The sequence below is a fragment of the Acyrthosiphon pisum genome, chromosome X, assembly GCF_005508785.2.
Source record: "Acyrthosiphon pisum isolate AL4f chromosome X, pea_aphid_22Mar2018_4r6ur, whole genome shotgun sequence".
Classification (NCBI taxonomy): domain Eukaryota; kingdom Metazoa; phylum Arthropoda; class Insecta; order Hemiptera; family Aphididae; genus Acyrthosiphon; species Acyrthosiphon pisum.
Window position 1 is genome coordinate 39,861,839 of NC_042493.1, and position 11,599 is coordinate 39,873,437.

The 11,599-nt window shown below is 27.5% G+C and overlaps 2 protein-coding genes across 2 annotated transcripts; both read right to left on the reverse strand.

Annotated features, from left to right (window-relative positions):
* Nucleotides 1-1,558: 1,558 nt before the first annotated feature.
* On the reverse strand, nucleotides 1,559-8,234 carry LOC100569168 (zinc finger MYM-type protein 1-like). Its single transcript, XM_029485113.1, has 9 exons — nucleotides 8,013-8,234; nucleotides 7,723-7,842; nucleotides 7,428-7,547; nucleotides 7,138-7,257; nucleotides 6,843-6,962; nucleotides 5,687-6,533; nucleotides 4,752-5,611; nucleotides 4,256-4,659; nucleotides 1,559-1,690 (listed from the first exon to the last, which is right to left on the reverse strand). Exons 5-9 carry the CDS (start codon nucleotides 6,898-6,900, stop codon nucleotides 1,559-1,561), a joined length of 2,301 nt encoding a protein of 766 aa, XP_029340973.1. The 5' UTR covers nucleotides 6,901-6,962; nucleotides 7,138-7,257; nucleotides 7,428-7,547; nucleotides 7,723-7,842; nucleotides 8,013-8,234.
* Nucleotides 8,235-8,308: 74 nt separating this feature from the next.
* Nucleotides 8,309-10,478, reverse strand: LOC115033498. The gene is made up of 3 exons (XM_029486100.1): nucleotides 9,569-10,478; nucleotides 8,873-8,992; nucleotides 8,309-8,717 (listed from the first exon to the last, which is right to left on the reverse strand). Exons 1-3 carry the CDS (start codon nucleotides 9,756-9,758, stop codon nucleotides 8,572-8,574), a joined length of 456 nt encoding a protein of 151 aa, XP_029341960.1. The 5' UTR covers nucleotides 9,759-10,478; the 3' UTR covers nucleotides 8,309-8,571.
* Between the last annotated feature and the right edge of the window lie 1,121 nt (nucleotides 10,479-11,599).

An 11,599-nucleotide genomic window follows, 5' to 3' on the forward strand; every position in this document is an offset into this window, starting at 1 on the left:
ATGTTTTTTTAGTATTGCGTAATGTGTTTTAGTTGCGTTTGTGCTTTACCCTCAAGTATGAACTTACTTGGTACATTCTTTTTTAAGTTTATTCAAATTCATAATATAATATTCATCTATTACAGCTAGTTGTAGAGTATGCGCTACACAACGAATACCTGTAATAAACAAAATGTTTTATTTATATTTTGTTATTTAATAAACATTAATGATTAGTAATACTCAACCTAATTGTATTAAACCAGAAAAATTCTTAAGGATTTTTGAATTGAATAGCTTATTAGTAGAAATTTTTATTAAAAATGTAATCAATTTTAATTTAATTTATCTTAAAATAAATAATATTGAAAGAAATTATGAATATATTATTACTTATGTAATAATATACTATTATACTATTACTATTACCTGTAAAAATTGAACCATCTCCTAAATTGTGTAATTTAATATCATTCAGGATTTGTTCTGTGTGTTCATACGTTGAATCAACACATTCAATGTCTTCATTAAGTATATTTTCTATTTGTTCGTCATCAAGTATCGAACAATCTGCACCAGTTTCACTAGGTATTACAAAAAAAGTACACAATTTTAATTATAGATGAGTAATTATAATAACCATCACATATCTACATTAAAGTAGGTATATAATAGTTTAACTTATGTCTTTGTCTTAACTTTCAAAATATAAAATTAACTTCAATATTACATAGGTAATCAAACAATAGTTTATGAAAAAAAAATCATTATTTATCAATTTACCTATCACTACATTCATCATCAGAGTTGACTGAACTTGATAAATTTGAGTGGATCTCAGCTGCCTCATTTAGAATAATTGCATCATCTTGACCAGTGTGAGATTCATTAAGTGCTGTTGATATATCTTTTTCAACTAAATTGATCGCTTTAAGCATGTTTGCACCGTTGTCAGATGTAATTGTATATAATTGCTTTGGTTCAATTTTAAATTTTTTTAGTATATTTAAAATTGTCTCTTTTAAATAAATACCTGTAAAGTGGATGAGAATAGGTAATGCATAAAATGTAAATTAACAAAAATGTATTTTAAAATTACAATTTACCAGTATGCGATTCAGTTAATTCTATTAATCCCAGTGTTCTGAGTTTAATAGAATCATCTACTTTATACTGCATGTTCACGCCTAAAAATGACCTATTTAGTCGAGTAACTGCATCTAACTTAAAAGAAATGAGTTTAGAACTAGCTTCAGTAATCATCTCTTGTTTAATAAGAAGGGACTCTTTGTATACATGCTCCCTAGAAGAAAAATATATATTATCAATTATTATACGATATGCTAAATTGATCTAGGATAAAAAAAAAAAAACAATATTTTTACTTAATGGAGTTTGAATTAATTTTTAGTTTCTTCTGAAACCCATTCAAAACTGGATCGAGTATTCTACGAAATCCCGAATCGTTCAACATGCTGAATGGTCGTCCATTAATGGTTACGAGATCAACACAAGCATCAATAATTGTTTTTTCACTTAAATTAACTTTAACATATTTTGATTCATTAAAATGAAATAACTATTGATGTGCTTTGACCTTAGAAACACCAACTGTTTTTTTATCTTTTTTAGATCCTTTTTCCAGAAACTCTTCATACAATTCATTATGATGGCTTGCAAGATGTTTTTTTAAATTTGTACCATGATTACCCTATAAAAATAAGACTTTAATTTGAGGCAGTCAAACATTTTTTTTTACTATTATTATATATATTACCTACCTATAATATATTATATATTATCAAGTTATAAAAATACCTGGGTAAAAAGTAAAAACAAAATAATGATAAATAAATATTTATTAATCATAAAATATAAAAATAAAAATATACTATTTCATAGTAAACAAATCTTCAAACATTGAATATAATATGCAAACAAACGTGCATATGCAACAACCTACTTAATATAATATAGATTAGGTATTCATTTTTATTTATAATTATTACATCACAAAAATTTAAAAAAATAATTAAAAAGTATATAGGTACTCTAAGTTTAATGAAGAAAATTAATTGAAATAAATAATTCTTAAAAACATTTTAAATTAAAACAATTATAAATATACAATATTATACTATCGGTATTATGTTATTATATTACTACACAAAAATGAATCTATGATTTATGAAATTAAATTTATCTTTAAATGGTTTGTTCTCATGGTGGTTATTGATTTAAAATTTTAAAAGTTAAAGCAATAAATATTTTGTATTAAATATATTACTTTGAAGAAGTTGAAAATCAATGTGGGATTATGAGAACATTTGAAAATTAAAATTAGGTTTAAATTCATGATTTTTCTATACACACAATTCACACCATTATTTTGATTATTACCAATTATAATAAATTATGTAGATAAGTTATAATATAATATTATTTATATTATACTAAAACTAAAAATAAATTGAGGGCTTAAATCTAAAATTTCAAATACCTAGATAATAATGTTAATATTTGTTAATAATTTACTTATTACTTACTTTAATTTTGCAAGTACAATGCTTACACGACGATTCACGTTAATTGCAATCATATTTATAATATGAATGTATTATTGACGAAAGTATACGACCCATTATGATATATAATACGAAGTTCAAAATAACGAAGTTAGACACCACCTACAGGGCTACAGGTACCTACAGCCACAAGACACTATAATGAGTATAATGAAATGAACAGTAACAAATCACAACACTAGCAATGAAAGACAGAATCTAAGAATCAAAGAAACGCGTTAGGCGTGCTATACGCATCAGATAATCTGATAACGAATAACGATACTATAATAAAACTATAAGCATAGTAAATGTAAACATCATAACATTCGTAGTTATTTACAGAGCCGCCGAAAGTTGGTTTTGCCTATGACATATGTAATAGGTAAATTATTGGGTGGGTGGGTGGGTGGGCTGGTGGGTGGCTATAATGTAAAGACAAAATATAGGGACGAGGACCTCATAGAATAAAGATAATATAATCCTATACTATAAAATGAACAATTCATGGAAATAAGCTATAGGGAATCCATGGAAGATCTCGTGGTGGAAAAAATTAAACACCGCTCCGCCGCCCAGTCCGCCCGGCCCGTTCCGTCGATTCCCTATAGCGCGACCAATCGCGTACCTTCGCCGCGGCGGCGGCGGTCGGTTTTAAAACGTTTTTCGAAAAATGTTATACTTTTTACGCCGTTTTTCGCCTTTTCTCACTTTTTCACATCGTAGTTCGTTTGTTTTCAATGCCGCCGATTTGTGGTTTGGTTCGGTCCATAGCCTTCGTAATAGCCTTTTGCTTTTTCGTTTCTCCGTTAGTGCTTTATTCGCTAAGTTTAAGTGTATTTCTTTTGAAACCCGTGGATATGCGGTTTGTACGCAAATTCGATTCATACCAAATGTTCACGAACTGTCAGTCGGTCTAGGTTAGTCATATCGGTTAACGTAAACACAATTTTGTGGTTTGATTGAAATAAATATATTATTCAAACATAGGTACATGATAATAATAATGGTTCATATCATTCAGTGGCGCCGAAGTACAAAATTAAATGTATGGCAAGGATCAGCGACAACCACCCACCCCACCCCACACCAGCATCACAAAACCCACTAAGAAAATTTGAAACCTGTCACAAACAATTTGCCACCCACTCTTATTTTTTTCTTTTATTTTTGATTAGATTTCTCTTCTTTTTTCAGTACGTTTGTAATAATATTAAAATTATGTTAATTACCTGCAACGATAATACAAAATACAAAAATATAAACAAAATGCAACCATTTATATTTTATTATTATAATATATATATATTGTATACAATATTAATAATGATTATGTCCTTTCATAACAGTATTATAAATAGGTATTAAATATATACTAATAAATCTATTATCTAATAAATCAAACATTTAGTTAGAACACTACTTTTAGCTGCAAATAACAAAATTACATTTTCATTATTAATAATTATATCTTGCTCACATGATATTTTCATTAAACTCTCGAGACGATCTTGTGACATAGTTGTTCTTAACTTCGTTTTTATGAGTTTTAATTTAGAAAATGTTCGCTCTACGCTACAGCTTGTTACAGGTAATGTTATAGATAATTTTAAAACTAAGTATAAATTTGGAAAAATATTAGCCAATTTAGCCAAACAAAATAACTTAAATAATTCCCTTGTACTAGCTATGTTATGACTAATAATTTTTACAGAATCTTCTTCCATACTATCGTAACCATATGCGTTTAACTCTAGCGATTCTTCATAATCAACTATTACATTTTTGTTGAGATACTTAGGAAGTACAATACTGTTTTCTATTTCTGTAAAATTTTTACAAAATTCAATATATTCTGTCAATAATGCGTTTTTATCGATTTGTGTATACATGGTACACAAAGCTTCAAAGGCATCACAAGGTACTATGTGTGGATTATTTTGAACTTCTCGAATACGTCTAGATGAAAGAAGGGATAAGTCTTTTAAGGGCCCTATATTAGTGCTTTCAAAACGTCCAATTAGCTCTGCTAAAAGAATATCCACTACGACATTGTATGTATCAATTTTAAATTTTTTCATAGGACATGGTATAATTTCATCCCGACAAAGTTCACCTGAAATTAATATTACATTTTATAATTTAGAACAAACATACTTCTTTAATAAATATAAAATAATTTATATTTATTTTAAAAATAATACACACCTGATTTTTTTGGAACACGTTTCGGTCGGCTAGATACAAGAGGTAAAAAGTCAACAACACTATTTTCAGCAAACTCATCAGCCATTTTTAGTATTCTTTTAAATGAACTATCATTTCTAAGTTCTTTGACTTGGTTAATCACGTTATTTAAAATATTTGTGGCCATAAGCATATCCATATCTTGTGATTGCAATTGGCGGGTGACAGGTTCAAGTATATCAAATATAGTTTTGAATACTAATGATGTTAGAAGAAAACGTTGGGATGTAAGGTATGATATCAAACCACTACAATTTGCACCAACTACTACATCAGCAGATCCTTCAGAATCTTTAATTTGGTTTAATGTTTTTAAAACTGCATTGTGGAATTTCAAAACTACATTTAATGCTGCCGAATGAGAACTCCACCGAGTTGTGCTTACTCTCTTAACTGCATGCAATGGATTTTTTTTACCTTCTATAATACCACATTCAATTTGAATTTCTCTGAAAATCGCTGCTCTTTTTTTTGAACACCAAAGAAAAACATAAAGAGTTTCTAAATTTCCAAATAAATCAACTGCGTTGGAGTTACATGATACTGCTTGTTTTACTACCAATGCCAAGCGATGGGAATGACACCAAACAAATAATGCTTGTGGGCTTTCTGCTTTAATATGAGCTTGGAGGCCTTTATAGTTACCACGCATATTGCTAGCTCCATCATATGACTGACCAACCAACTCTTCTTTCCAATTCAAATTTTCAGCTTCCATTACGTTTATAAAAATATCATATAAATTTTTTCCAGATGTAACTGGTGATTCCTTAACTGCTAATAGTCTTTCATGAACATCACCAGTAACTTCATCAGCATATCTAAAAAACATAAATTAAACAAAACACTAATAAACAACATAACTGATATAAGTTATAATAATTGTATTTATTTACCGTATTATAAATGATATTTGTTCCTTACGAGACGAATCAAATGTAGTATCAATTGATATGCTAAACATTCTTACAGCTTTAATATATGATCGTACTTGAAATGAAATATCTTCGGCAATAGCTTCAATCAACTGATTTTGTCTTTGCCATGAAACAAAAGATGTTTCGTGTTTTCCATTTTGTTGAATACGGTTTATGTGTTCCGCTAATGGCCCTGAATTTTTAGACATTAGCATAACTAAGTCCTTAAAATTACCTCGGGAATTGGAAGACCAATCCTCAAAATGCCCGCGAAATGCAAGATTATGACGTCCCATGTATATAACAATGTCTATAAGCTCTAATAAAACATGTCTATTCATTGCTATCTGTGTTTTTCTATTATTTTCAATTGAAGGTAAAATTGGCACATTTTTTTGACGTAACTTAAATTTTAAAGATGATGTTACGTGATCTGGAGTTAATTCATGTCTTTGAATAGCAAATGAACAATTTTTCCATTTATTAAATCCTTCTTTGGTCCAAGATTTTTCTAAATTACTATGCAAATTGGTTCCAAAAAGCATACAATGTATACAAAAAATTTTATTTTTGCTTAATGAATAAGACAACCAATCACGATGGCATTTTGATTTATCAGATAAAATTCTAAAATAATGTTTATCGTTAAAACTTCTTTTTATTTTTTCTTTGTTAATTTCATATGGAAATATTTTATTAGGTAAATCATCTTGTAACGGTTGACAAGGACCAAATTTTAAGATGTAATCTTTAATTTCTGGTGTCAAAAAAGACATTTTAGCAAAAATTGCAGGATCATTTTTAATTGTATCCATATCCATATCATCTAAAATAAAAGTTGACAGTTAAAAAATTATACTAATTAAATAGTTTTATGGTAACATATAAATTATATTTAGGACTTAGAAATTATTCTAATGAGTTATCAAATAAAATTAAATAGGTATCAATATTAAGAATACAATGCAAATAAAATGATTAATATCATAGAAAGGGTTAGTAATACCATTTGAAGATTGCATATACATGTTATAAAACTGATAATAGGCAAAGGTAGGTGGAGAAAATTAAGTATTCAAAATATATAAATATATAATTAGGTAATCAAAAAACGGCAAATAATATAAGTATGTACCTTCATTTTTTAAACATGAGTTTATCTCAGTATCCTTTCGAAATTCACAATCACCCATAGATTCATTATTAACTGGTATACTTTGGTCTTCAATAAAATCATTGTTCACATCAAAAACAGCTGAAAATATGTATTAAATTAAAACTAGTATTAGATGAATATCCAACAAGGATATTAACCATCAAAATGTTAGCTATAGAGGTACCTAGACACAATAAAATATTTAAAACAGTATATTAAATACTTAAAAAAGTTGTATTACCATATGGATTATGGAATATAAATAGGTACATACCTTTATTTTGCAAACATGAGTTTATCTCAGTGTCTTTTAAAAATTCACAATCAACCAAAGATTCATTATTAAATGGTATACTTTGGTCTACAATTAAATCATTGTTCCCATCAAAAACACCTGAAAATATGTGTTCAATTAAAACTAGTTCTAGTTGTATATCCAACGAGGATACTAATCAATAATCATCAAAAGGTTATGAGTTAATATAGGTAGGTACCTAGACGGCTAGACACAATTAAATATTTAAAACGACATAAATACTTAAAAAAGTTGTATAATATGGATACCTTTATTTTGCAAACATGAGTTTATTTCAGTATCCTTTTGAAATTCACATTCAACCAAAGATTCATTATTAACTGGTTTACTTTGGTCTTCATTTAAACCATCGTTCACATCAAAAACAGCTGAAAATATGTATTAAATTAAAGCTAGTATTAGTTGAATTTCCAACAAGGATATTAACCATCAAAATGTTAGCTATAGAGGTAACTAGACACAAAAAAATATTTAAAACAGTATATTAAATACTTAAAAAAGTTGTATTACCATATGGATTATGGAATATAAATAGGTACATACCTTTATTTTGCAAACATGAGTTTATCTCAGTGTCTTTTAAAAATTCACAATCAACCAAAGATTCATTATTAAATGGTATACTTTGGTCTACAATTAAATCATTGTTCCCATCAAAAACACCTGAAAATATGTGTTCAATTAAAACTAGTTCTAGTTGTATATCCAACGAGGATACTAATCAATAATCATCAAAAGGTTATGAGTTAATATAGGTAGGTACCTAGACGGCTAGACACAATTAAATATTTAAAACGACATAAATACTTAAAAAAGTTGTATAATATGGATACCTTTATTTTGCAAACATGAGTTTATTTCAGTATCCTTTTGAAATTCACATTCAACCAAAGATTCATTATTAACTGGTTTACTTTGGTCTTCATTTAAACCATCGTACACATCAAAAACAGCTGAAAATATGTATTAAATTAAAGCTAGTATTAGTTGAATTTCCAACAAGGATATTAACCATCAAAATGTTAGCTATAGAGGTACCTAGACACAATAAAATATTTAAAACAGTATATTAAATACTTAAAAAAGTTGTATTACCATATGGATTATGGAATATAAATAGGTACATACCTTTATTTTGCAAACATGAGTTTATCTCAGTGTCTTTTAAAAATTCACAATCAACCAAAGATTCATTATTAAATGGTATACTTTGGTCTACAATTAAATCATTGTTCCCATCAAAAACACCTGAAAATATGTGTTCAATTAAAACTAGTTCTAGTTGTATATCCAACGAGGATACTAATCAATAATCATCAAAAGGTTATGAGTTAATATAGGTAGGTACCTAGACGGCTAGACACAATTAAATATTTAAAACGACATAAATACTTAAAAAAGTTGTATAATATGGATACCTTTATTTTGCAAACATGAGTTTATTTCAGTATCCTTTTGAAATTCACATTCAACCAAAGATTCATTATTAACTGGTTTACTTTGGTCTTCATTTAAACCATCGTTCACATCAAAAACAGCTGAAAATATGTATTAAATTAAAACTAGTATTAGTTGAATTTCCAACAAGGATATTAACCATCAAAATGTTAGCTATAGAGGTACTTAGACACAATTAAATATTTAAAACGATATAAATACTTAAAAAGGTTGTATAATAAGGATAGGCACATACCTTTATTTTGCAAACATGAGTTTATCTCAGTATCTATTTGAAATTCACATTCAACCAAAGATTCTTTATTAACTGGCGTACTTTGTTCTTCATTTAAATCATTGTTCACATAAACAAGAGCTGAAAACATGTATTCATTTAAAACTAGCTGTATATCCAATAAGGAAATTGATTATCAAAACACTGCGTGTATGGTGTATGGTGCCTATCATTTGGTTATGACTATTGACTAATGTATAATTAGGTATAAAAATGTAAGCATATTAAAAAAAATGAGAATAAAAAAAAACTACTTAAAAATGAGTTATACATAGGAACTTTGAGTTTGCAAAAATGAATTACCACAGTATATTTTTGAAAATAATTTTCATCAGAATATTCTTTATTAACTAACATATTTTTTTCTTCACTCTGCACTCATATAACCCTTTTTCACTATTATATATTCTAAATTAACAGTAGTGGGATAAATTAATGGGAAAACTAATAAGACAATAGGTATGTTATAGTACAATAATGAAATAAGTAGTATGAGATAGCCAATAGGTATACTTAACTAGTTAACTAATAACTAGTAATTTATTATATCACCTATTATTATTATACCTATTTATTAATATAAAATTATTTATTTAATATTTTTATTTTTATTTTAAAACAAAATAAAACATTTAAATAAACTAAGTAGGTACTTACCATTTTTTGCATCAGTCATTTGGTGAATCAATTTGCTTTTTTTGTTCTTGTTTCCAGTAAAAAATGATTTTATATCATGCGAGTTCCTTTTGGATTTTCGTACTTTACACGAATTAATGTGTCTACTCCAATTTACATCGTTCATTGACGAACTTAATTTCCCGCAATCACATTTACAAAGAGAACTCATATTTTTGGTATAAAATAAATTACTTTATGAGATTGTTTTGTACTTAATATTCTTAGACAATATAAACTTAAAATAAAAGTGGTTAAAACTTAAAATTCTTAAAAGTTGAAGCATAAAACCAATTAAACTATAATATAATATCACAGTTTATTTGAATAATAGCTGGCTTATTATACTAAACAGAAGGTACAGTCGTACAAACGCACAGTGTTATATTGTACTCTATGGGAATCTATAGCTTTAAGCTATTAATGGATACTTTGGTCTATGTTGCATTGTTGATAACATAATATACTATGGTAGTGAGGTGGGTGGTCGCCAGTGGGCGTGGGTCTATATTGGTTGTTGGTTTCTATTTTTATTTTTGTTCTGTCCAAAATATTGGTTACTATATATTTATTATTTATGTTCATAGTATAAATATACTTAATTCTTAAATGTATAAATAATAGTTGATAATGGCATAATGCTATTCGTTGTTACTGTTCTTGTTGTTACTGTACTAGTTTACTATAATGATTGTATTATTAATTATTATATAAACTATTTCTTGTTTACGGTTCAACCAAAACATTAAACATTGCTTTAATACCAAATACTCTCAATGGACAATACTACTTAATAATTTGGGATCCCATTCCTATTAATTTTATTCTCCTATGGACCCACCCCCCAGCCAAATATTTATATGTATGGCAGCTGCCATACATAAACATGGACTTCGGCGCCACTGACTTCGGACCAGTGACTACTACAACTTACAATTATAAGCGTATACAACATAGCTTTATTTGGAACTAGCAACGGTTATAAACTAGATAATAGTATGGAACATCCAGAATTTATCTATGATAATTTGGGAACAAAAAAAGGAATTACGTGAGTACCTATATTTAATTGCATTATTTTTTTAAAATGTTTGGACTGTATTACTATTTACCTACTAATGGAACCTATATTTTTAAATGTTATCTTTTTTTTTGTAGAGGTGGTATTTAAAAATATGTAGTAAAAGGAACTTTATAGAGGAAATAATTAAATAATATTCTTAAAATTTTAAATATAATCAATTAAGGTACCTAATAAAAATTTTAAAAACTCGTATGAATTAAGTAAATTCAAACAGTCTTAGACTGAAATATATATTCAATTTCATTAATGTAAATTGTACATACGAAAAATATCAACTCTACTCCCTAGTGTAATTATATAAATACAAAAATGTATAACTTTATTTAATATTATTATTACAGATACTACAGATGTGCAAGACGGGCCGGACACTTCTGCGACGGGTCCATAAAAAAATTGGCTGATGGATCAATTGTGGTGATAAAACCGCACAACGGCCACCCAATTCGCAATAGGAATGAATCATTAATAAAGGCGTTTAGGGCATCCCTGAAGAGAAGAGCATCATCGGAAAATAATTCGTTTAGATTTATTTACGATGATGAAGCAAGAAGGTAAATAATAATTATTAATTATTTTTTATACATTTAAAATAATCATAATTAATTTTTATACAGCTATTAAATAAAACTTTTTTCTTGTCTTGTTCTTTATAAAATAATAAATATAAAAAGGTGAGCAAGTGGGTATTTACTATTTATTGCTCTGCTGTACATTAGGTGTCGTGTCACAATACTGTGTCGTTGCAAAATACTTTATCTAAATAGCTGTACAAATCGTTCTGATCGTTCATGTTATCATTATTTATTTAATAAAATAGTTTTGCACCATGAACTTAAAAAGCCTCATATCGTCTTTCTCTCTTCCCCAAAAAAGCACACGGCCTCATATGGAACTGGAATAGGCAAGTCCTATCCATTCTTATATTA

Excerpts from the sequence above, each read along its gene's own strand:
- LOC115033498 (XM_029486100.1), bottom strand. The coding sequence starts at position 9,758 with ATGAGTTCTCTTTGTAAATGTGATTGCGGGAAATTAAGTTCGTCAATG. Across the intron at positions 8,993-9,568 it reads AATGACTGATGCAAAAAATG|CTCTTGTTTATGTGAACAAT; the intron begins GTAAGTACCTAC and ends ACATGTTTTCAG. Across the intron at positions 8,718-8,872 it reads CTCATGTTTGCAAAATAAAG|CTGTTTTTGATGTGAACGAT; the intron begins GTATGTGCCTAT and ends ACATATTTTCAG.
- LOC100569168 (XM_029485113.1), bottom strand. The coding sequence starts at position 6,900 with ATGGGTGATTGTGAATTTCGAAAGGATACTGAGATAAACTCATGTTTA. Across the intron at positions 6,534-6,842 it reads CTCATGTTTAAAAAATGAAG|ATGATATGGATATGGATACA; the intron begins GTACATACTTAT and ends CTTTTATTTTAG. Across the intron at positions 5,612-5,686 it reads CAAATATCATTTATAATACG|ATATGCTGATGAAGTTACTG; the intron begins GTAAATAAATAC and ends TATGTTTTTTAG.